Genomic DNA, 26,002 nt, shown 5'->3' on the forward strand with positions numbered 1-26,002 from the left:
AGTGAGTAAGAGAGGTGAAGAAGTGATCAGAAAAGGACAGTGTCTGTAAGAGAAGAAGGAAGAAAGGAAAATGCCAGCTAATTCTTAGCTGGGTAAAGTAGTAGCTTGTGTTGTGCTGAGGACATTTACTGTACTTCACTCCCTCTTCTTTGTCTCTCTCTCTCTCGCTCTCTTTTTTGCTTCTCAGACACTCTCTTTCTTTTCCTACAATGCATTTATCTCACCCCTCCCTCCCAGACAGCTGGCAGAGCCAGCCTGGCATCGGGGTTGTCCAGACTTCCGCCTCCCGCACAGAGGATTTATAGCCTCCCCTTGTCACTTGGCATTCTGAAATACCCTGAAATAATTCATATATAACAGTGTGTGTGTGTGTGTGTGTGTGTGTGTGTGTGTGTGTGTGTGTGAAAGTCTGCATGTCTATGTATGTGCAGCTCTGAAGTCTGCATGGATGTTTTCTTGTGTTTAATGAAGACATGCTACCTGTCAGGGGTCCTTCTCTTGCCGTGCTCATTCATCTCCAGCATGATCTCAGAGGAGTCGAGGGGCGAGCTGGCATTCGCATCCAGGAGAAGCTGCTCGTGTTGGGCCAGATACTGAGCTGGAGTCTGCTTGGCCAACCTGGCACAGTGGAGCAACTCTCTCTGCAGCAGGGGCAGGTTTGCCTTCAGTGGTAAAGAGAGGCAAGACAGACATCTCTGGATTAGGAATAGGAGGATATAGATTCATTGAGCCAATGTAAATGTAGAGGAGAGTGTAAAGCAGTGTTGGGCAGTAACTAGTTACATGTAAAGTTACATGCGTTGTGTAATTTACTAGGAAAAAATGTGTAGTTAAATTAAAGTTATCTATGAAAATGTTCACGATTACATTGGGGGTTACATCTGAATATTTTCTGTAAAAAGCTAGGCTGTATGTTGAATAATATTAATTGTGTTGCTTTGCAAGTTTTTCATCTGCACAATGTCTTCTTTTGCCATTTCCAGCCACAGACGTTTAGTAAAGTTTGATGCTATTATGATGCCTTCGATTAGTTCTCCTGTTTGAATTTGCAGCGCCACCCGTCAGTTAAATTGCCTCTCAAGCTGTCTGAGTTGCCACTATGACACACACTATGGCTACAGATAAAAAACATGTTCCAGTGCTGGAAATATAAAAAAACAAAAACATTTCATACAAAGATCTAAGAAGGGTTCGAACCTAACCGTGCAATGCAAAGAATGTTTGTCAAAATGCTATCGGCGTCCAAATGTCTATGTCCAAACTCAGGAAACATCTGCAGGTATGTAAATTAAGTTAGCTTACAGCTTACCTCAGAATGATCTCATATTAAAACGAGGTGCTGAAGTCTGACTTTGTGGTGGCCGTTCTTCCAAATTAAATAATTATGATCTTAATTCATGTGATGAAGGATTGTTTGACAATAGCCAGTGTTGAGTACTGCTGTAGGGTTAACACTGCCAGATATAAACACTTGAAAATGGTTAACAGTTGAAAACATTCATTAGAAATTTAGAAAAGTAATCAAAAAGTAATTAAATGTAATAAGTTAGATTACTTTGATAAAGTAATTGAAATAGTTACTCTACTATTACATGTTAAATAGGGTAACTTATAATCGGTAACCTGTTACATTTCCAAAGTAACCTTAATCTGGTGTTAAGTGGACAAGAGGTGAGCTAAAAACTTATGGTGGAATAATAGATGGATGGAGTGAGAGTGAAATAAAGCCAGATTAGATTAGATGAAGAGACAGGATGAGATAAGACAGGTCCCTTGACACCTTCCTCTGCCATCTCTCTCTCTCTCTCTCTCTCTCTCTCTCTCTCTCTCTCTCTCTCTCTCTCTCTCTCTCTCTCTCTCTCTCTCTCTCTCTCTCTCTCGCTCTCGGGTGTGCTGATGTGTATGGCGTGTGTGTGTGTGTGTGTGTGTGTGTGTGTGTGTGTGTGTGTGTGTTTGTGTGTGTGTGTGTGTCAGTGCTGTCAAATAGCTCTCTCAGGCCTGTCTGGTTGATATAACACAGCCATTGCTGCAATATCCCAGATGTGGAGGATCATCGCACGCCAGGAGGTCTGACACACTCACACACAACCCTTTTAACGGACATTCACAATCACATCCCACCATTTTCTACATAGTACTACAGTGTGCAGTGAACACAGTATACACCTATAGGTTTTCCAATCAAGACAAGGATTCCCTCTCTCCCTCTACACCTCTCTATGAACCCTTTCTGTTTGGAGGGAACACATACAGTGGTGTAGTCCTGAACACTGGCCACATGGAGAGAAGTCGAAAGCTCTGAGCACATCTATTGAAGACATCAGGGTTGATTTATCTTACTTAAAATCTGTGCACAAATATTTACCTTCAGAAAGGGAATGACGAACGGCCTCAGAGGAAAGTTGGTGGCCTCATGGAGTTTGGAGTGAAACTCTTCAATGGTGAGAGTGGAGTTCTGCCCAAGACAACAGGGAGAGTAGGACAAAGAGTCGCTAAGAGACAAACTTTTATAACATTCTCTTACAGAGCCGCAGAAGTTCCGAAAGTTCATAATTTTTACATCTTGTTCACACAAGATCCATTTGTTATGGATATCCATATCAAGACTATTCTAGCTGTTTTTATACTGTTATTGATTTTACTGACTTTGTTAAAGTGTCTTTTAGTACTTTTTAAAGTTCTATACAAATAAAGGTATTATTAGTATCAGTATTATTATTTATGACAAGAGAAAGTTGTGTGCACAAGTTATCTTGTGTGCACAAGATAAACAAATATCAACTTTTGGGACCTTGGCAAAACACACAATACAAAGAGAACTGCTGAAAGGATGAATGGATGTAGAGTAATTTTGTTAGAAAGATTCATCAAAATAATTCATGATCACAACTTACCACCAGCCCCAGCACAAGGCTGCGCACTCTCTCCCCAATCTCAGGTGATATGTCGTTGCCAAACTGCTGCAGTGTGGTCAGGAAGCGCTTCAGTTTGCAGAGTTGCCGGGCACCACAAGCTGGCGGGAGCTGCTGGTTGGAAAGCGAGGCCGTCGACGACATGGCCGGCCCATTACTGAAGCCGTTAGGAGTGGACGGAGCACCGTTCAGCGATGTAGGAGAGTGGCTGCTCCCATTCAGCACTGCAGATAAACAGACAGAAGGAAGAGACAACGTGAATTGGGTCAGTAGTTTTGGAGAGGCCTGAGGGGCATTTGACAGATCTGGGGCCGTGATGAGGGCAGAAACACTATATCCTGCTAACAGAAAAGTGTTAAATATGTATAAGTAAAGCACACAATAGACTTAAATTCAACACCACGCCTGCAGTATGTGATGCACATCGTGACTTCAGTGGTGCAATTTTCTGCCAGTTTGGCTGAGCGCTGTAAGTGTGTGTGTGTGTGTGTGTGTGTGTGTGTGTGTGTGTGTGTGTATGCAGTAACTTCAGCTGTCTCACAAGTGGTACCATTTGCCCCCCCCCCCCCCCATCTCTCCCTGCATCAGTCTATTCCACCCTACTCCTCACCCTCTCCCCCTCACTCACTAGGATACAACTATAAGAGGAACTTGTTAAAGAGGTGCCAAAAATAGGCCTGTGGCCTGTGTTACTTTTATTCCAATAGCAGGTGTGTTGCTAAATCTGGCCTTACACATGTCCACCAGCTGAAAGCAGCTTTAAGGTTCAGAATAGACTCAGCATTCATACACATATATAATCACTCACATATTCCTTGTAATGCTGGCACAAACAAACTCACAAATAGCTCTCTCTCACACACACACACACACACACACACACACACACACACACACACACACACACACACACACACACGTTTGACCTTTCCCCTGTTTTTATATTATCATATCAGAGCAAGATGAAAATACATAGGTCATTATAAAAGATATGATTTACGGGTTGTTTTCTTTTAAAAATAAAGTTAGAAATGCTCAGCTCTTTTTCCATCTCCTGTCATGTCAGTGTGTCATATTTCTTTGATATACATTTATGTGCATGATATCTGTGTTTGAATTACTAAAATGTTACATAGTTTTCTCTCAGATAAAACAAATAGTGTAGTCTGTGTATGAAATTTCTGTAAATGATTGTATTTCATCATAGCAGCATATGCAAGCACTTACACTAAGCATAGCATCCAAACTATAATTTTATTACCTCTGCAGCAACTTAGTCTTTTCAAAATGTCTTTACAGGATTCTGCAGTGAGCCATTGTGGACGTTAATACTACACCTTGTACTCTTACTTGAAAAAAGACAGTTTAGTTGTTCAATAGTCTAGTTCCTATGGTTCCTCTCAGGCACGCTTGTTGCTCTAATCTGTGAGTCGAGGGCCTGAACACATATGGGCTAACCCATGTGATTTAAACAGGCAGCACTTGTGTTCTGGTTTTAGAGAGAGGTGCAAGGAGAGAGCTACACTGCTGACCACCCGCCACAACAGGTGAAACAACATGGCCTGTCATTGCTATATAGGGAAGAAAGTAGTCTACACACCGCAACATTACCCTGGCCATCACCGCCCGACCAGCTGGTAAACAACACGAACACACATGCACACACAATGCCACAGCCACACTCGCACATGCGCTCAAAGACACTTGTCCCACTTGCAAGGGCATTCTGCACACCAGAAGACAAACACACACACACACACACACGCACGCACGCACACACACACACACACACACACACACACACACACACACACACACACACACACACACACACACACACACACACACACACACACATATAGATGCTTGCAGATACACTGCTGACACACAAGTGACTCCAACACTTGTTCACTAGAACAGGGAAGAAACACATATTTGGAATCTCTTTCCCTTCACACAAGCATATAAAGTGTCCATGGCAGTTGACATAAGAGGGACAAATGACTATGTAGTCCATTGTAGATGCCTTTCAGTTGCAGAAGTGAATTAATTCATTACAGATTGATGGGTGAATCAGGTCAACACACTGAAACATAGTCAGTGAAATACTGTTGTAACAAGAGTCATACGCAAACTAGACTTTCAATTTCAAAAAAAAAAAAATTCTTGAATCTTTCAGGGGGCAGTGGATAGTTGAGGATTGACAGGAAACAAAAGGACAGAGAGACAGGAAATGACATGGAACAAAGGCCCCTGACAAGAATCAAACTGATCAGAGTATATGCCATTGCATCTTAACCTCTAGGCCACTGGTTGCCCCAATTTACTACAGTTTTAACCTGGATGCCTATATGGTATTTGACCTACAAATTATCATGATTTGGAATGAAGTACGTACCAGCTCACATAACTATGGCTATATTCTCCAGTGCTTACTATGAAAAAGAGTTAGAGCTGTCACAGTGATGGGTCGTTGGTACAGCACACCTACCAGCTTACTGTTTTTCTCACACCTGCCTGGTTAACTGCTTGCTGACATGATGCCTCAATGCACAAAGGATCCTTTTCAAGTCAAAGAAAACATCAATCTAAAAGCACGTAAGCTTAGCTTGTACAGCTATAGTTTAAGGTAAAGATTTTGGATTTTGGATGTCATTAATTTTGGAAAATATTGAATATATAAATAATAGAAATAATTAAAAAAAGAAAAGATAAGAAAGGGTCCTTACTTGATTTACTGGTAGCAGGGGTGAATGAAGCATTGCGATTGGTTGCTTGGCTGACAGCCGGGGGTGGAGGAGGCATGGTGGGTGGGGTGGACCTGGGCTGGGTTTTCACATCCACAGGTGAATCTGGCATTGTTCCAACCTTCTGCACTCTGCTACCTGCAATTTGAAAGGAGGAAAAAAAAACCCATCAAAATAGAGCTCCAGGATGAAAAAAAAAAATCATACTTTCAAAGTGGAGACAGATGGTTAAGGAGGAGGCCACTGACATGTTCACCTGGGAACCATTGATTGTTTCCTTGAACCAAAAGCCCCATAAAAAGAACCAAAACAAATCAATGCAGGGAGTGGAGATGAATCCAAACTTGTATTGTGTCTCTCTTGTTGGAGATTCATGGGCCTGGGAGACATACAGTAACACCTGCTCACTCGCTCAGCTGCTGCTGACTGAGAGCCCCCCCCCCATCCCTCTCTCGCTCTCTCTCTCTCCTTCACACATACACACCCCATGTAGCTCTGACATCCCAATCAGTGCCCCTCAACTGTAACCTCCAACCCCCAGACGCACACACACATATTCACATGCACACACTCCTCACTTCTCTCGCCTGTCCCCTCTCGTCCCCTAGTTCAGACAGCCGGCTTGACAGCCAGTGACAAGTGCAGCTGGATCTGCTGCTGTCCATCACTGTGGACTGGCTTTCAGCAGAACTCTGTCCTGCTACCAGAAGCTTCACTGTCCTCTGCCAGACACCCTGCCAGCACCAAACAAGGCAAGGCCAGGCTCTGTAGCTTGAAGGGAATGGATGGTACAGCAAGGGACAAGAGAATAAACCATGACACGGGGTGGATGTTCCACGGCCACAAGTGTGTGAGGACATAAATACTGTATTTGGGGGCCTCATGCAGTCTGTCTTCAACGAAAACACTGTCATGCACAAAACTACATACCTACATTATTTAGTGATGTATCTATGGAGTGTTGACTGTCTTTCTGTCTATGTGTCCGTCTATCGGTGCAGCTGCTGGAACCAGATCTTTTTGCAATGTAAACCTGAGCTGAGAGGTGTGATGACTTTGCAGCCTGTGAAAAGATAGCTTTAGAGTATGTGTACATGTGTGCAACTGGCAGGGTGCGCAATGCATGTGCATTAAATGAAAACAAAAAAATGAAATCAATATGCAGCACTGTTTATATATTTGTACATAAATGTGTGTATTTCCACACTAGTACTACACACCACCATGAAGGGTAGCAAACACATGCATTCATAATGAATGTAATAGACTAAGGACAGAGGGCCCTCTTTTATGCGCTGGTAAAGCAGATGTAAACCACATTGTAGACCGTATGTGGCATTCATTGATTCTCAATAACTCTCTTCTCTCTGTTTTTCTTTTTCTCTCTTTCAGCTCTCTCTTATTGTATTACAGGAAAAATAAATTAACCCTGTCTGTTCCTTTTAAACGTGAAACCTAAACAAAAGCCAATCACTAGCCTTATTTCACATTTCCCATCATGTGTACCACAGAGTAGAGGTCACTACCCGAGTAGCAGGGTCATGAGCTTCTGCAAATCACAAAGGGAAAGGGGTTACTGATAGGTAGTGATTACCCCTTGTTATACTACTGATAATAAAAATAATTTCAAACCAGATAGCCAAAGGCCTTTAAAACATCTGAACAATGTCACGAATCATCTTTTACAGCTGCAAATGTGTTGTAGTCGCCAACTTACATATTAAATCACTTTCAAATACAGTAATGTGCTTCTCATTTAACTTCTTGTGAGCCAACTATGAACCCAGTGTTTTCCTCCACAAAACCCCTGCCTCAGTTGGCCTCAGCCATTGGTGTTAGCCTATTTCTGAGAGCTCATGTAGACGCGTTCAACAGCTGGTGTCTGTATTTAAAGAGTGCCACTCTGGAGTGTGCTGTACGAGGGCCATTGACACAGTGATCCTCAAGAACACGAGGAGCCGTCCGCTGTTTTCCCTATGCCAGTCACACTGAACATAAACACACAAGGTTGTAGATAGAGGCAGATGGGGAGGGCTGGTATAAATAGATGCACCCATTCTCTTTTAAAGAACCCTAAACACACAAACAGGCTATCTGTGCTGCTGAATTGGTGGGCTGCTTACTGTAGGGAGGCAGCCATATGTTTCAGTAAAAACCTCCTCTTTGATCAAATTATACTGTGCCACTGTATGCAGTGTGTACTGTAAGACTTACATCCTAACAAGAATTCTAACATGCATTATAATAACCAATCCTAATACTGTTCTCGACTGTAGTTTAGTCCCCCCAAGACAAATCTGATGTTCCACTCAAATGAACAAGAGTGGGCCAATGTGTGATCAAAAGATCAGGAGGGTGACATAAAATTCTCTGTTTACAACACAGCTATTTTGGTCACTTCTTTGAGAGGAGAGGAGGATAAGGGGACCGTCCTGTCTGTCTGTCTCATCCCACCGTGGGATTATAGACAGCTGTTTAATCTGACCAGCTACAGGGACAGGGCACACACATATGCACCATGCTCTGGATTTCACGTTTAATACATTAGGAAGTCTGCTCAGTCTGCAACCCCATCTGTGGCCATCTGTGCACCCATTGTGCTTTGTGCTAAAGGACGAAACACTCATACCGAGAGAAGTAGAGAGGCAGAGAGACTGGTATACCAGGTAAAACAGACCTGTGGTTAAAGGTCGTCTGGACCAGGCTCATTCTTCTGTCTGCAAGCTGCTCTATTTCCCCCCACTTGTTTGTATCTGGCTGTCTGAGAGGAGCCACTTTGGGATCAATACAGCTGAGAATAGATCTGCTCAGGATACAGATACGTCCCAAACACTCACTATTGAATATTAGGCTGAAAATAAAACAATACGATAACAGTCATTACATACCTCTCTGCCGCTGTCTGTCTGTCTCTCTCTCTCCGACTCTCTGAACAGCTGTATGTCTGCACATTTGACGTAATCTGGGCTAAGATTGCTCACCAAAGAAACAGTCTGCAGTCTGAGTTCTAAAAATGTTCTCTTTCTTCTACTCTCCCCTTGTGCCATGATGAAACAAGATGAAAAACAGTTCACTGCGGGACACACAAAACTACAGATCATGTACTATACAACTGCACACACACAGAGCAGTGGTTCGTCTAACTTTCTAAAGCCATTTTGGGGTCTCGTTATAGATTTAAGGATGTGCCTTCATTAAACCCATTGAAAAAGAACACACATACACACACACAAATACATACCATCATGTCCTGACAAGCCATTAGAGGGCCATTCAGATACATTTTCGTCTCATTTGTGTGTTGTATTGTGTGTAGTGTGTGTATGTGTGTAGTGTTGAATGTATGCATATCTGTGTGTGTGTGTGTGTTTGTGCTTCCACTGGAAATACAGCTGTAACTTATTAGCTTTAGCTAACCACTGCACAACAGTCCCCTTAAATCCCCCCCTGTCTATTCAATCTCTCGTACTCCACAGAGACTCTCTCCAGTGACCACATAGCCCTAAAACTCTCCCTCTGTCTCTCGCTCCTTACATCCCTCCCTCCCTCCCTCCCTTGCTCCCTCCCTACCACTGTAATTCCCCATGTCTCCAGGAATGCTGTTGTTTTTAATTTCTCCCAGCTGCTTTGGCTGGCTGCCCGGCCGCCTGCCTTCCCACATCTGTTCCCTATCAGGCCGCTGAGGAGTCCACACAAACAGAGACTGAGCCCCTGGCCCCCAGCCTCCCACCAGGCCATCGTATCAAAACATGGGGATTGTAGCACTGGACCTAAAACTTGGGGATACAGCACCCACAGTCCCCTCCACTCTCGTACTACCAGCCTAAATGCCATTCAAAAGAAGACTGCTGACATCAGTAGCACATGACACATCATCTCCTTCTAGAGCAATCTACAAAGAGAGCATATTTTGATATATGCCTTGTTATTAGTGTAAAGTCTGAACTGTGTCACAGGTAAGATGGGAGTGTGTGTGTGTGTGTGTGTGTGTGTGTGTGTGTGTGTGTGTGTGTGTGTGTGTGTGTGTGTGTCAGCACACAGGTCGCTTCTGCAGACAGATCCCAGACTCCACTTCATCTTGAGCTGATTTAGAGTTCAGAGGCTTTAAAGCCCTCACTAATGACATGGTGGGAGACAGGCCTGTACAGTGCATGCACACACAAACACACACACAAATAGATATACATACAGATGTATGCACACATGCTCACAAGTTTGCTGAATGCATATGCTCATGCTGCGGACACAAACACATATTTTCCCCTATGTTACTTGAGAATCCCTGTGATAGTACACATGCAGTGCCGGCTGAACAAACATGTTGAACAAAAAAATGGGGGCGTGTGGAGGGTTCTCCTTAATAAGCACTAACAAAAGCACTCCTGTCTTTGATCAGATAACCATGAGCAAATCATCACAAGTCACCAGTTTTTCTAACGCTTCAACATTTTCTTTAAAATAGGTAAACTGGCTAGAAATAACTTGAGCACTGGGAGTGAGGGTGGACTAAAGACAGTTTATCCAGGGCTGGGGGTGCTAAGGGTAGATTAGTTGTACTTCTGTCCCTCTGAGCTGCAGGGATCCTGTCATACAGTGCTTATATCTGTGAAAGCTGTTATTGATGTAATTGTATTGAAGTTCTAGCGACCATCTGTTCTCCTTTGGGAGGGTCTGGCTCCTCTCGTCGGCAGTGAAGTGGTTATGTGCAGCATATCACTGCTGCCGACGCGCTTGCAGAGAAAAAACTTCCTTTTCAGATTTTCCCAACGGCTGCTAATAAAATCCAGATGCTAGACTGAAGCTGTTTCTGCCTCGCTCCCTCGCCGCTCTCTCCTCCGTCTCCATCTTCTGTCCTTCTACATCTCTTCTCTTAGTCCCCCACACCTCCTCCTTCTCTCCTGTCCTACTACATTGCAAATCATTTATTTTACTCTTTTAATCTATCTCTCCTCTTTTCACTCCCTCCCTCCTCCCCCCCACGATCCATCCATCCTCGCCTCCCTCTTTCTCTTCAGCCACTAACCAAGAGCCATTCCTAAATAAAGGAAAGTATTTGTGACATTTAGCCGAGGCGGCTATGCCAAGAACAACTCCCTGCCTAGCCAGACACATCTGGAGTTTGTTATAACTGCACTGGGCATTGGTACCAGTACTGGCTATCCCACCACACAGAAAGTAGTCACAAATACTGAACCATAGGAATCATATACAAACTAGACTGCATAGATTTTCACAGTGACTAGCTTGTTGTTTTCATCTAAAATTTACAACTGTAATTCTTGTTGCTCAAACCAGAGCCAGACAGCCCGGAAGCTTTGCACGAGTTCTCCTTTGTCCTTGTTACTCTTCCTCAGCAGAAATAGTGGGATACGCAGTTATGCAGTTTATATGCATGATTATGCAAGTACATGACTACTTTTATATTCTGTGTATATTCTGTATTCTGTGCTTGTATTTGTATCTGTGTGCACACATGTGTGTGTGTGTGTGTGTGTGTGTGTGTGTGTGTGTGTGTGTGGCTCCAGGGTCTCTGTGTGAGAGGAGTTGAACACCTGAACATCAATAACTGTCATGTGGGCCACCTGGGACCCCACAGCCAGCTTGCACCATGGGCACACAGCCATCACCAGCACAGCTGCCACAGAGCGAGAGAGATATGGGGGAGGAAGTGGGAGACAAGACAGAGACACACACACACACACACACACACACACACACACACACACACACACACACACACACACACACACACACACACACACACAGCTATATGAGGAGGTGACTGTGCATGTACATCTGAGAATGGGTCAGAAAAACACAGCAGAGAGAAGGATATACATGTAGCCTCCTGTTATATTCTTCACTCTTTCATGTTACTCTCTTCTCTGCATGATAACTGTCCTTTGTTCCCTCTCATCTACATCTTCTTTTCCTCATCCTGTCAGCCATGTGCCTAATTTTGCCAACTGAGAGCTCAGCCTCAGGCTGCCACGCTTCAACATCAGATCAGACTTTCTTTCGTCATTCCTCTTTCAGATGAGCTCAGTTACTGGGCTCCATCAGACATGACATAATATATCTTACATGTAATATCCGGGACACTGTTGAAATAGAGTTCTGTACGAGCATATAACTTTGCCCGTGTCGTTCAGACCTGAGCTGACTAAACTCCTGACTGCTGTTGCCAAATTTGAGATCTGAACCTGAGACCTGAAACTGCTGTTTTGTTTTATTTCATATATTACTGACTGTTAGATTACCAGGTAAAGAAACACATTGACTACACTTTGCCTCTTCCCTTCTTCCCACCAAGCATTGCATATCTACCTGCAACACATTGCATGCATGGACGCAGATGACTGACACAGTAAGAGAGAGAGAAAGAGAGACATTTCTTAATGAATTACATTTGAAAATAATCATAAACACAATAAATAGTAATGAAAAGAAAACATGTTTGAAAATTGCCTCTGCCATCCTCTGTCAGAGGACGTTCACAATGAGTGCACTTACATAAATAAGCTCCCCGATCCAAACACCTGCAGCCTCACCCAACACCAATTAGCTCATCAGGCTTTAATTACTCTGATAATTGCATACAGGCAGCATGAAGGGCAGCCTGGGAATAGGGCAAGGGAGGCCTTCTGAGGACCCAGCCTGACAAGCCTGACAAACAAAGAGGAGGTTTTCTACCAACAGCAGCCACAACAGAGCGACTCTGGAGGCTGGGAGGAGAAGCAAAACAGCAGACAATAGCTCCAATTGCCTCATCAGCAGCACTGTAGCACTGAGTGATATCACTTCCTGTTCTGATCAGTTCGGCATGGAGACAGAGTGATGAGAGAGGCTGGGGAAAGCAGAGACATAGAGGAGGAGGAACAGGGCCATGTAAAGAAAGTACATCTGTGAGCGCCTACACTACATCTGGATTAGTTCATATTGGTCACAGGAGGGAGGGGGAGCAGGGGTGTGTTGGGGTTGGAGGGGTGGTTGAGAGGAGCAAGCGTGGGAATGGCCCACTGTTAAGTTTAAGGCATGTGGGCTTATTGTATTTGTGGGAGAGTTAGGCTAGAGTCTCCACAAAGTGACCTGTCTGTCACAGAGCTCGCAATAACACAAACATCCTCTTAACTGTGCGTAATCTGGACAAACACACACACACACACACACACACACACACACACAGGATACGAGAAAGGCAACAGAGGCATGAGAAATTCTGTATTTTTGTTTTTACAGCATGTTTACTCATGTTATTTGGCATTTATTCTTCATCCTTGGCAAATGTCTCTAATGATCTGTTAGTGTATCAGTCCGGCTGCCTGTCTGTTTCGCCCTTACAGCAGATGTTCTCCCTCCATTTCTTCCAGGAGCAGTGTTTGAGGAGGTGTATCCAGGAAACAGTGGCCAGCGCTCTCTTCCTGTGTGACAGGTGTGCGATGGAGGCCTGACAGCTGCTGTCCTGCTCTCTCTTTCCCTCTCTGTATTCCTCTCTCCTGTTTCTCCCTCTTTCCAGCCAGCTGCAGCAGAGAGCAGCTCTGTTTGTTCTTACGTCACTGCTGCTGCCTGCTGATTTATGGAGCACAAAAGACTTAGAATTGACCCTGGCAACACACACACATATACAACAACTGCAGCATCTTTGTCCTCCTCGTAAACCCTGACTCTCTTTATGTGTGTGTGTGTGTGTGTGTGTGTGTGTGTGTGTGTGTGTGATTGTGTGATTGTGTGTGTTAAACGGGATGTGTGAATTGTGGCTGCCTATTTTTCTCCCAATGTGTCTCACTCTTATGCTTTGTGCACCTTTAAAAACCTGACACTGAGCTGTCACTTACAGCTAAGATAGGAAAACAAACAGCAGATTAGTCATTCTCCTACTTGATGTCATGTATTTCATTTCATTCAGTGTTAAATGTCTGCTCCGTCACTATGGAGCTGTCAGCACTGCTCCCCAGCTTGCCAGAGCTCTCATATCTCTTCATTTGGCCTGCAGGCACAGTAACAATAGCTCCTGACATTAGCCAGGCATGGGTAGGGTGTTTTGTATTATCATGCAGGACCCCATAGGTTTCACACATACACACACATTGACAAACACACAAACCAGTGGGAGTATGTGGCAGAGGAGGAGCGGGGGGCATTCATATGACAGGTTAGAAAGAAGCTTTGACAGTTTCTCCATTTAGCCTACAGCCAGCTCATCGGAAGCTGCCGAAATAAATACCAGCTACTCCTCTGGGACAAGAGCCGACTACGGAATGCCGCCACAAAAACAGAGCAAGCGGGTGAAGGAAGAGAGTGACTGCGGTGCCAATAACATGCTGATTAGGTGAGCTAATTGGCAAATTAGGATGACCCGCTGTCATGTCATGGTGAAATTAAGTGGACAGCAAACAGTGCCACTATAAAGGAACTCTTCTTTTGAGAATGATATGAAAAATTATATTAGAATATGCCAGTGTAGGAACATTTTAATTAATTCCTAAATTGCATTAACATTAATTAAAAGACCAATTACTGATTATGTTCTATAATTTGGACAGAAACTAAACCAAGTAGAAATGGAATCAACCTTAGATCCAATACTGGTCAGGCCTTCTTAGACTGCTGTTAGATAACCTTGAATGTAAACACAAAAGCTAATTTAAAAGTAAAAATAAAAACCACTCATCTTTCCCACCACGCACCATCTTTTTTTAACTCTACACATTAAGATTTAAAGTCTTGCCATATATGCTTGAATGAGATATCAGGGAAGGCTCTGAGGATTAAAGTGTGTTTTTGTTTTTGTGGAACGTTCAAAAGATTAACAGTGTGTTTGATGACAGCATTTTGATTTAAGTATCGTGATATATATTTGTTTGTGAGAGGAGATCTTGTATTGTCAGGGATTAAATGATTTAATCACAGGGCAATAGGGATGTTTTTTCTAACTTTACCACCATCCTGTGTCCATCCTCTTCAAATATCTGCTGGTAATGATAGCACTGCACTTTAGAAACGTACTGTCAATGTGAACAGGAGGTCCATGACTAGCCTATGATTAATACTAGAGTTTTCAGAAGGTTATCCTGTAAAATGTAAGTCCATATGCAATCACAGCACTCCTGTTTATCTGAAAGTCTACAAATGTATGTAGAGGTCAGAGGACATTAATGGGATGAGGTAGCACTGGAAACCACTGATGATAGAAACCATCAAACAAAGCCCTACACCCTGCTAAGGCTCCTTGTGACTTTAAAAGCCAGGCGATAACTTACTCCTCAAAGTGACCACTGCTCTTTGACACATCAAGGAAATCTTTGGCCTTCCTCTCTCACTTTGTGTGTGTGTGTGTGTGTGTGTGTGTGTGTGTGTGTGTGTGTGTGTGTGTGTGTGTGTGTGTGTGTGTGTGTGTGTGTGTGTGTGTTCTTGTTTAACTATATTTGTGGGGTCCAAAAACCGGGAATACAGTATACTTGTGGGGTCCGGACAGCTTTGTGGGGCCAAAATGCTGGACCCCACAACTTTAAAGGGCTGTTTGAGGGTTAAGACTTGGTTGTAGGATTAGGGTTAGAATTAGGTTAGGGTTAGGGTAACGGTTAAGGTTAGGCATTTAGTTGTGATGGTTAAGGTTAGGGTAAGGGGCTAGGGAATGCATTATGTCAATGACGGGTCCCCACAAAGATAGTCAGATGCAATATGTGTGTGTGTGTGTGTGTGTGTGTGTGTGTGTGTGTGTGTGTGTGTGTGTGTGTGTGTGTGTGTGTGGAGAGAGACAGGGAGGCAGAGGAAGGAAGGCTGGAGCCGAGATTAAGGTCTGCACAACTAACTGGTAACACAACGGCACTCAGTGGCTCAGCCACCCATTTGAAGAGAGACGGAACCATCTGTGTGGCACAGGATCTGTTTCCAGGAGATAACGGCTTTTTTTAATTTCACAAATACTGTACAGCGACTGTGAGAGACATGCCTTCCTTCCCAATCTCTGCCTGCATGCTCCTGTGTTGCAGCACTTCCCCAGACGTCCAGAGAGGACTGCTTTGGAGTGGAGGCCTTAATAACATCAGTCTGTGTTCCTTTGTGCTTGTTTACACCATGGCTGTGATAAAGGCCTTGGCGTGGGGCAGAAGGAAAGGGAGGGATTCATTATATCAGGTAGCAGTGGCGATATGAAGTTCCCATTTTCTCTGTTGGCCTGTCCATTTGCCTTGATTAAAACAGAGCTCAGCGCTACTGTAGATTAGCCCAGCTGCTTCCTGTGTCTGACTCTGATCTGAACACACTTCCTACAATGAAGCAGAGAGGGTGGGAGGTGAGAAGGTGGTGCTGGGAGAATAGGACAAGGAAGAGGGTCAAAAGAAGGTTAGAGGTCAGTGGGCCAGTTAGGAAATAACAGGTGAGGATGGAGAGCAGGAGGTGAAATAGGCACAAGACAAGGAAGGGAGGAGGAGAAAGCATATTTTTTTCTTGGCAGTAGCTGTCAGCAATTCAGCTATACAGTATTTTGCATGTGAATTCATCAATGTTGTCACATTTGTTTTCTATTGCATTTGTGATTGAGCATTTCTGTGCACTGGAAATGTGCCTCCCTTTTGAAAAGCATAATTGAGGGTGCAATTTGTCAGTGCCGTATATGTTGAAGTCATTTAAAATGAAGAGTCAATTCAACAAATAATTTCCAGAAATTGTTTTCACCGTTGAATGTCACAGTTAAGCATTTTACCTGCTCTGCACACATGGAAATATAGAGAAACGAGGCCTGATCATTCCAGTGGCTGCAGAACAGTGTTGTGACTAACTAGCAGAGAAGAAATGGTCAGCACGCACATCTTTGTGAATGTACATGTTATGTTATTCTTCGGAATCCGAGCGGATGAGTGCACACGTAGGGAAGCAAACAGGGAAAAGTGAGAAAGAGGGATATTTCACACACACATTTGGGGTTTTACTTGGCCTCCACCCTCTGCTCTGCTCCCACGCTGTGGCGTCAGCAGGCCAGCCATCCAGCGAGTGTGTTTCTCATTCCATCAGATGTTGGGAAGCTGTTCGCTTCTCCGTTCTAGTCTCTGACATTCCCCATCTCCCCAGAGAGGCTGGGCAGCCTTGTCACAGTAATGTCAAACACATGTGGAACAGACCAGGGCATTGCAAACCAACACACACACACACACACACACACACACACACACACACACACACACACACACACACACACACACACACACACACACACACACACACACATACAGGAACAGAGCAGGAGGCAGCCAGAACCACACTGGTCTTTCCCACTGTGTATTAGGATAAACAGCAATGAAACCATAGAGATTCAGCACCGGGAATGTCACTTCATCACTCAATCACTTAAGTCACTCACTTGCTCCCATATCTACACAAAAACACACACATTTACACACTGATCTCATTAAACTCACTTTGACTGTACAGCATCAGTGCTGCACAAGGCTGCCGTTAACACAGACATGCCAAAGAACAACTAACAAAAGTCAAATAACTCTCTTTAACATGTCACTGTCTCCTCTTTAAAAACCATCCCAATTTAGCGGTCTGCAATTTTTTGATTCTATTATGAACACACACACTCACTGGGCAAACATTGGTAAGAATAATTATAACCAACAATTATGTCTCCCTCACTTTCTGCAGTGTTCATCTTACTGTGGCTATTTGTTCTCTGTGACACAAACTAAACAGAGGATGTACTCTTGCCTCTTTTTTTGAAATTGTCTTGATCTATTAGAGGCTAATGTTCTCGCCCTGGAGGCAAAGCTGTGCGACTGCCTACAATCAACTAATCTGAGAAAAAATAGTGCCCTTGCATGGTTCTTGAACGAAAGCTTGTGTCACAAATAAAAAGAAACACAAATAACACTTAGAATTGATACCTGAAACATATTTAAAGGTCAAAAGGCACAAATATGAACTGTACAGACAGCACATACACAGACACATAAGCACATATACACACAGGCCAGATGTCAACTGCTTGGCTTGTCTTGTATGTGATGGCCCAGGTGTCTGTGTTGTGGTGACCACCTGACCGACCCGCTGTGTGCTCGCAGATCCCGCCCACTCGAGGCCATCTGCTCCACTCATTAATTAGGAGCCAGTTTCACCTGCACTGTGGCCGCATTTAGATCACAATAATTACCACACACACACACACACACACACACACACACACACACACACACACACACACACACACACAAGCACACTCAACAAGCTCACACACTAATACAGTAAACAAGTAAGCTGTACACAGATTCGCAGTCCCCAGATGCAAGGGCGTAGATAGGTAACTTAGTAAGCAGGGGGTCTAGGGGTCCTCCCCCTATTAATTTTGAGCATCCGGGTAGCTCACTTGGTAGAGCACGCGCCCGTATACAGAGGCTCAGTCCTTGCCGCAGCAGCCGCTGGTTTGGTTCTGACCTGCGGCCCTTTGCTGCATGTCATTCCCTCTCTCTCTCCCCTTTCATGTCTAAGCTGTCCTATCGTATAAAGGCCTACAAATGCCAAAATAATTATATATATTTTTTTCCTGCATTCTGGTGAATTTTTATGTAACAATTTGTGGCTTTTCTGCATCAACCTGAATTGCGGAAATGGCATGGTAATGCAACTGTGCATAGTTGCTTCATCTTCTTTCCGTTTTATGACAGATTGCAACCACTGCTTTTGAGGTTGCATACTGCCACCACCTACTTTATTGGAGGCATTGTTAGTCACGTTATAGCAGTTTGTCGAAATAAAAGTCCCCTGATACTTTCATGTTTTTTATGGTAGGAGACAAATGCATGCGTTCTAAATATTGAGAGGGAGATGTCCCCTGCGTCCTCCCCAAAAAAATCTACGCCTATGGCCGATGACACAGACACTGTTCGACTGAGATGATGAAAATACGAAAAAGTACAAAAAATATTGTGCCTTTGATACCTTGATGGTAAAACATTAGTCATGATGTGCCTGAAATAGCAGCAATATATCACAGAATAATGAAGCAAGAAAGCAAAAAGCCTTCGTGAAGCAAAGGGCAGTAAAGTATGTGTTTCTTCTAGCTGTCATTAAACAGCAGAGACTTTATGCGACTTCTTTCTGGCCTGTGGTTTTAGCCTGCTGCTCTTACTTCAGAACAAAACAGGTTCTTTCTCTAAAAGTCCTGTGGTATGTTTCCTTGCATATAAAACACAAATCATCTCATCCATGCACCAGTGGTAGATGGGAACTAAATAAACACTCGGCAGGCTGGGGTCATAATGAATGGCCTGCCTTTTAAAGAAAGCTACTTAATGATGAAGTGGGGACATCTGCCTTAGCAGGCGGCTGGCCGGGCCCAGCTGAGCGATGGGGCGGCCAGCGTTGGAAGGAGAGAGGTTGAGAAGCTCGCTTGGTGGTGATTGAGGTATAATGTGCGGTGAGGCAGGGTGTCTGCTCTGCGGTTTCACCCCTGCAACCTCCCATCCATTGTTCGAGACTATTATCAACTGTTCAATTATTCAGATGATATTTACCAGGGCCAATTATACAGGGCTCTGTCCTGCAGAGAAAATGGCCTGAGTGTTTTACTGTTGCTCTCACAGGCAGAAGAGTGCGCTGCTGAGGCTGTTCAAGTCGGGAAATGGACTTGTTTCTTCACAGGGAGTGTCCTCACTGTCACAAAGCGTTGCTATAAATTATCCACCATGATTTCAGCTTTTTTAGTCACTGTGCAGTTGTGTTTATTTCCTTTGGTCACCATAGTATTCCTTGTTAAACAATTACACTACCTCCTCCATTAATGGTTCCACAAGTTGGTATCACTACAGTAATACACAGTAATACTCCTTGCATTCACCAGAGAGGATTGGTCTTCACGTTACCTTTTACACAAAAATGAGCCCTAGTGATGCACTGCAGTATCTTTACAAAAGGTGGAGGTTCTATTCTGAGGCAACCTGGAGTTCAGTTCAGGGTAAATGTCTAAATGTATTCCTTCACACCCTTCACCTCCACCCAGTCCAGGTGGACTCCAAGTTCATAGAGACCAAAGATTTTGTGTCATCACTTTGTCTCATCATCACTTTGATGTGCAGCACAGACTGATGGGGAAAAACAACTCCTGAACCCCCTACATCTCTCTGTCTCTATCTCTCGTCACAACAGCTCTCTCACCACATTTCGTTTCGTTTTTCCCTATTCTATCCTAAACCCTCTGAAGACACGTGATATGTAAAAGGATGAAATTAAAGTGGATACAATTACAGAAAAAGATCAATATAGCAACAAAAAAAAACATGTATAAGAATGTAGGGAAAGCATGTGCATGAACAGCAGTTTGTCTTCACATAGACATTAAAACACCGCTAACAGAGCTGCAAACATAATGTTGACCAGTATATGAGTTCAAACTTGAGACATTTCAGCAAGTCTAACCCTTTAAATATGAAACATGTCTTCTAATGTCTTTCTTAAATAACAAAAAAACGAATTTACGCTCATGCAAGTGCATCAGTGCATATAAACACCATTCACACCAGTAACATAATACATGTTTTCATGATTCTCTTCAATACAGTTGAGTTTGCAGGTTGTACTTACTTTGTGAAGGTCGAGGTCAAGCTGAGGTAATTGTAGCGGTGATAATCCACACCGAACAGTTTCTAAAACAGGTTTGATATCGTCTCAATCCTCATTATTTGGGAAAAAATTATAAAGCCTTAGCTAGATATAGTGCGGGGAACTATTAAAGGTGTTGTTCCTTTTTTTTTGCTTTGTTTTTGAAATATTGACAGGAAAGAGAGGCAGAAGCCACAGTCAGACAAAAGAAAATGTTGAACTTTCCTTTGTGAGTTCAAAAGGGGCTTTGACTTTCCAGCTATAATAAATTATGAGGTATTTCTCTTCTCAGTTATATCGAAAGGCAGAAATCAAAATCAAAGCGAGGGCTCTTGCATCCTTAAGCACATTGATGTCTTTGGTTTTGCAGTCTGTTTTTTTTTTTTTTGTTTGTTTGTTTTAAAGCAAACAGCTTGTTGTGTTGATAGTGAAATGAAAAAAAAATCACAACTTGTCCCAGTCATGTAAATCCGCTGTCTTGCTCATTTTAACCATCCCAGATAGAAGAAATAAAATTAAAAAAATATATATAGTTTCAACTGGAAAACAAAACGTCCTTTCTGATCGTTTTTAAGCAGACACAACTAATAGGTTTCTACTTTGCCACAAATCCTCGCGTCTCCCATGTAAAAACGCAAATTATCAAGATGCGGATCCTCTTGTCTGCAGGGTGCGTCTATTATTCCTCCTGTGACAACTTTTAACCCCTCTTCTTTAGTTCACAGTTCAGCTACAGTCCGTGGTGTCAGGAACAAGTCCTTATACATCCGGCGAGATTAATTCTGTTCCTTGTTTTTTCTTGTTTTAAAAACACAGTTTCTTTCCAGCCTGTGTGAACAGGTTACTCTACCACGTTTCTCTGTACGGTCCTTTTCCTCCGCCGACGCGCCGATCCCCCGCCGACCTGTCTTCAGATGGTGTTGGAAAGAAATCCACTTGTCCTACAGAAAATCACAGTCAGCTGAGCATGCAAATTTTAACGTTTCTTTTCCCGCCGTCAATTCACAATGTCAGGTTTTCAGACTTGTTTTGTCTTCAATGATGAGCGGAGCTCACGAGCTCACTGTACGCAGTAACCGCGGCTCTCTCCTCCTCCTCCTCTCTGTCCTCGCTGTAGCCTTCTGTCTGCGTTTAAACACCATCTGGAGCTCCTAACCTCTCTCTCTCTCTCTCTCTCTCTCTCTCTCTCTCTCTCTCTCTCTCTCTCTCTCTCTCTCTCTCTCTCTCTCTCCCTCTCCCTCTCTCGGGTACCATCAGAGGCGAGAGCTGGCAGCTATGTACAGGAATCCTTTCTAAATTGAAGAATATCCAAATTGTAGAGTACAAAAACCCCATATTGGGTACAAAAGTATGCCATTGGAGGCTAAACATACTGCGTTATATCACGAACGCCTATGGAACTTAATCAGTGATTATGGTTTACAATTGGCTAAAAATATAAAATATATATATATTTTTTTACAATACAATGCATTGTAAACAAGTAAATACTATGGATTACGTGAATGTATGGCTTGCAGAGTGCAGCTAAACTAACTAAAAATTATTTCAGATCCCAAAGAAGGTCAAATCAAAAAGCAACGAGTGAAATACAACTGTTTTACTGTCCCGCTGTCTGCCCGTGGGGGCCGCTGTTTCCTCATATCAGGACTACAAGGACAACAAGGAGAGCAGCATGGAGTCCACGAGACTGCAGACTTTATTCAACACAAATAATAGAACATATTTCTGAGAGCTGAATGAATGCAGGAGAATATATTTGACTGCATGTGAACACACAACAGCAAATACTGCATAGCTAGTATAATGTATTGTTTTCTTTGTGTTGTCATAAATAGTCAGGTGGGTGGACTGCTGTGAAGATGGAGAGACTAAATATTACTATTATCACTGTCATTAATGTTACTTTTTTATTGCTCTGCATGTATGCTTTTGTGTTGGTTGTTTTAATTAGTACCTGATAATGAGGCACACCTACTCTGTATTGTTCATATTATTTTCACCAACATCAATATCCCATTTTACTATCGCTGCATGTTTATATCCTATTTAATTGGCTGTTTCAACCTTTTATTCCTTTTAATGTATGTGTATGTAACATCTGTCCAATTAGGCTGCAAATTATTTTATTTATCTGTCAATTAGCTATATTTTGGATTAATCGATCATTTAGTCTGAAAATACTGAAAAATGCCCATTACATCAAGTTTCGGCAGGGAAGAGGGATGTCTTCAAATTGTTTAGTTTGCCTGACCAACTGCTCAAAACCGAAAGATATTCAATTGATGTTATAAAACAGAGAAAAGCAGCGAACTCTCACTTTTAAAAGGCTGGAACCACTGACTGCTTTCGTCATTAAAGATCTCAAAAATTAATTCATTATTAAAATGGTTGCAGATTAATTTTCTGCCACTCAACTTATTTATTAATGATTAATCATTTCAGCTTCTCTATAGATTAAAAAAGACTTTTGGCTGACTTTGGTGCATTTGCAGTAATGTTTATGAATGTACACAATCACTAAATAAAAAAACAACATATTAGATAATCAGACCGAATAAAACAGAGAGAGACGGAGAAAAAGGCAGGTACATCTGGTTCCTATAGTGAGAATCCTCCACCTGTCCACACTGGTCTGTTGCTCCCTTTGCCCCACCCACCTGCCCTCACTCTACCACACTCACACACACACACACACACACACACACACACACACACACACACACACACACACACACACACACACACACACACAAATAGCCATAGAGGGGACAGAAGACAAAGCTGACACCTTCCTGACCCCTCCTGTGTCTACAGAACAAACAGCAGTAAAGTACACACAGACAGGTGCTCTGCCCGACTCCAGTCCCACCAGCCTCGCCAGCCTCGAACACAAACGCTGCTTTCACTTGGAGCCAGGAGGACTTTAAAAAAAATGTTCCAGTCCTGATTAAATAATGTGAACAAGTGTGCAGGGGGAAGCCCCAGTGCTCTTTGATTGGAACGAAACAGTTTCCCCCACGGCCTATGTGAAGGAATAACTTCAGGTAACCTAAGGTCAATGTTGCCAAAGCAGCTGCTGAAAACATGGTCAATCAACACACACACACACACACACACACACACACACACACACACACACACACACACACACACACACACACACACACACACACACACACACACACAGTGAAATACACTAAGATTACACTCACAAACAGATGCATAGGCCATTACAATCTGGCTCTGTCGGAGGCAGTGTGTGTACTGTACCACGGTGGAAGCATGGTTGTCAAGGAGATGGATGGAGTGTTTATGAAACTCACTCTCTATATTTCTCTCTTTCAGAGTTATGGCCCTAGGTGGCTCTGTACACATGCACTATTGTGTGTGTGTGTGTGTGTGTGTGTGTGTGTGTGTGTGTCAGTATGTTACTATAAGTGGCTCATTTGTTTCTCGTCCAGAATACTGAAAAGGGAAGAGGTACTGTATATATCCGTGTGTGTGTGTGTGTGTGTGTGTGTGTGTGTGTGTGTGTGGCCTTGAGTGACAGAAAGGTTGGCAATGGGGGTTGCATCCAAAGAAAGGATTCCTGTCAAGGTGACAGCTCCAAGATTGACAGGATGCTATTCTCCTGGGGAACGGCGTCAGTCAATTTGTCAGCCTTCCTGTACGACAGCCTCTCACTCCTCTTAATTTGGCCTTTTGTTGAGCGGTCACTGGGTTAGCTCTCACACTCCATGTGGCCGGCCTGATAAACTGCACAATGAAACACACTCACACAAGGTAGGGAACTCGCTTCGATGAACTCTCTGTGCCATAATACAGAGACTGGAAGTCCCTTCGATGACATTACTGTAATAACAAAAACAGCTTTGTCTCCCCTTTCATTCACTCCTCTATCTCTCTGTCACCTCACAAACACACCCCCAAACTGCTGTGGACTCTGTTATGTTGACGGCATCTCCTTGATGGTTGAGCTCTCACTGAGATACAACAACTAGGGTTGGTCATTGTGCTGGTATGGAAATGACTATTTCTGTGTGTGTGTGTGTGTGTGTGTGTGTGTGTGTGTGTGTGTGTGTGTGTGTCTGTGTGTGTGTGTGTGTGTGTGTGTCAGAGTAAAGGCAAGAGAGAAGTTTGCAGCATTTCCTCCACTCACACATTGTAAATCCTTTCCTATAGTGGCAGTCACAGGCTAGTGTGTTGACAGGAGATAAGGCCCTGAGCCGACTGAAAGGAACGCTAGACCCATTGTGTTCCTGCCCTCTTCTCTCTTCTCCTATCCTCTCCTCTCTCATGCACATTCAACAGACCACACTCTTGTGGAGCTGCCATTAAAGTCACCATTGTATATTCCAGGCAGTCATGAAGGGGGAAAGAGTACATCTCACTTGATCAAAAAAGGGAAAACAAATAACTGTTATGCTGCTTGAAAAGCTGATAAAAATGATTGGGTTTGAGTTGAGAAATCTCCGTTTGAGTCTCATGCATCCTCCCTGAATATGGGTTTTGTAATTTAAACACTGTTTCTCTGATAGTGTGCTTAAGAGGATGTTGTTCTCTCACTTTGTATGTTAACATCTAATGAGTGCATATCCTCAAGCTGCTCCGTAATGTTATTAAAGAGGATGAGACAGAGAGAGACAGAGAGAGTCTGTGATACGGCGTAGTGTAACGGATCATTGACCCACCCACTCAAGCACGTACGCTGGAATGCAGCTTTTACAAATTGCACCCATAGACCCCTTACTTTTTGTTTGCAATTGAGCAGCAAAGTGTCAGTTGTTTGAGTCATCCAGACATGATGTGAATTTAAAATTCAATCCATGGTCTTTGGAAACAATAATGCCCTTTGAAATACTTGACTTCCAGGGTTGTTTTCTGCCACAGAACTCTTATAAGAGCACTACACAATGCATTACTGTAGCTAGTCAGACTATTTTTCAGATTTTTTATTCAATTCTTTTTTTCTTTTTTTTTGCAAATGCTGAAGTATTGCAAAAGCGTTGCAATACCTAAATCATATTTCACTTGTTTTAAATATTTCATATGCGTACAGAGCTAAAATTTCTGAGCTAAGCAAAACAGCAGAATATAGAAAATGAGGTTAAATTGCAGATATTTTACCTAAATTCCATTATTATACACAGATATTCATAGTCCTATTACCAACAACTAATAAAAAAGCAAAAAGTGTGGGACGCTTTGACCAGACTGGTTATATATAACTGCAGAAGGATTTTAGGATCTTCTACATGCAGGTAAAGTAAGTGCATGCATCTATGTGTTTTCTTTGGCCAGACTGCCAGGCTGAGTTAAAACGCAGGGTCACAGCTGACCACCAGAAGTGCATACTGACAAAGGAGGAACTGACACCTGATTACATCAAGTGTTGACTCAAGAACAGGATATGCAGCCTGAGCCTGAGAGGGAAACAGACAGTAAAAAGTCCTCAGTATGCAGGTGAATACGCCCTCATACACTCACATGAAAACGTCACTGCTATATATGACTGTGTTTCCCAAGAGACAATATGTGTGTGTGCTTGTGTGAATGTGTGTTTGTGTGTGTGTTCAGACAGTTGGTGGTGCTGGCACTGGAGATAGTGACTAGAGGGGGATGAGGCACTGTATCAAGTTGTGAACATCTGTTCCTCATAGAAACCACAAAGCTGGTGCTGAGGAAACAGAGGGGATAACTTCTCTCTCTCTCTCTCTCACACTCACTCACACACACACACAC

At 43.1% G+C, this 26,002-nt stretch overlaps 1 protein-coding gene across 6 annotated transcripts in view; it reads right to left on the reverse strand.

The window, feature by feature from the left end:
* Positions 1-26,002, reverse strand: part of cbfa2t3 (CBFA2/RUNX1 partner transcriptional co-repressor 3) — a 64,054-nt gene that overhangs the window by 15,385 nt on the left and 22,667 nt on the right. For 5 of the 6 annotated variants that reach the window (XM_031324165.2, XM_031324168.2, XM_031324167.2 and 2 more), the window contains 4 exons: positions 5,642-5,797; positions 2,895-3,136; positions 2,366-2,455; positions 481-662 (listed from right to left, as the gene is read on the reverse strand). In XM_031324165.2, coding sequence (XP_031180025.1) covers positions 481-662; positions 2,366-2,455; positions 2,895-3,136; positions 5,642-5,797 — 670 coding nt within the window. Of the gene's footprint in view, positions 1-480; positions 663-2,365; positions 2,456-2,894; positions 3,137-5,641; positions 5,798-20,239; positions 21,401-26,002 lie in introns of those variants that run through there. The other variant, XM_031324169.2, reaches the window with a different exon arrangement.

Source organism: Sander lucioperca, chromosome 3, assembly GCF_008315115.2.
Source record: "Sander lucioperca isolate FBNREF2018 chromosome 3, SLUC_FBN_1.2, whole genome shotgun sequence".
NCBI lineage: Eukaryota > Metazoa > Chordata > Actinopteri > Perciformes > Percidae > Sander > Sander lucioperca.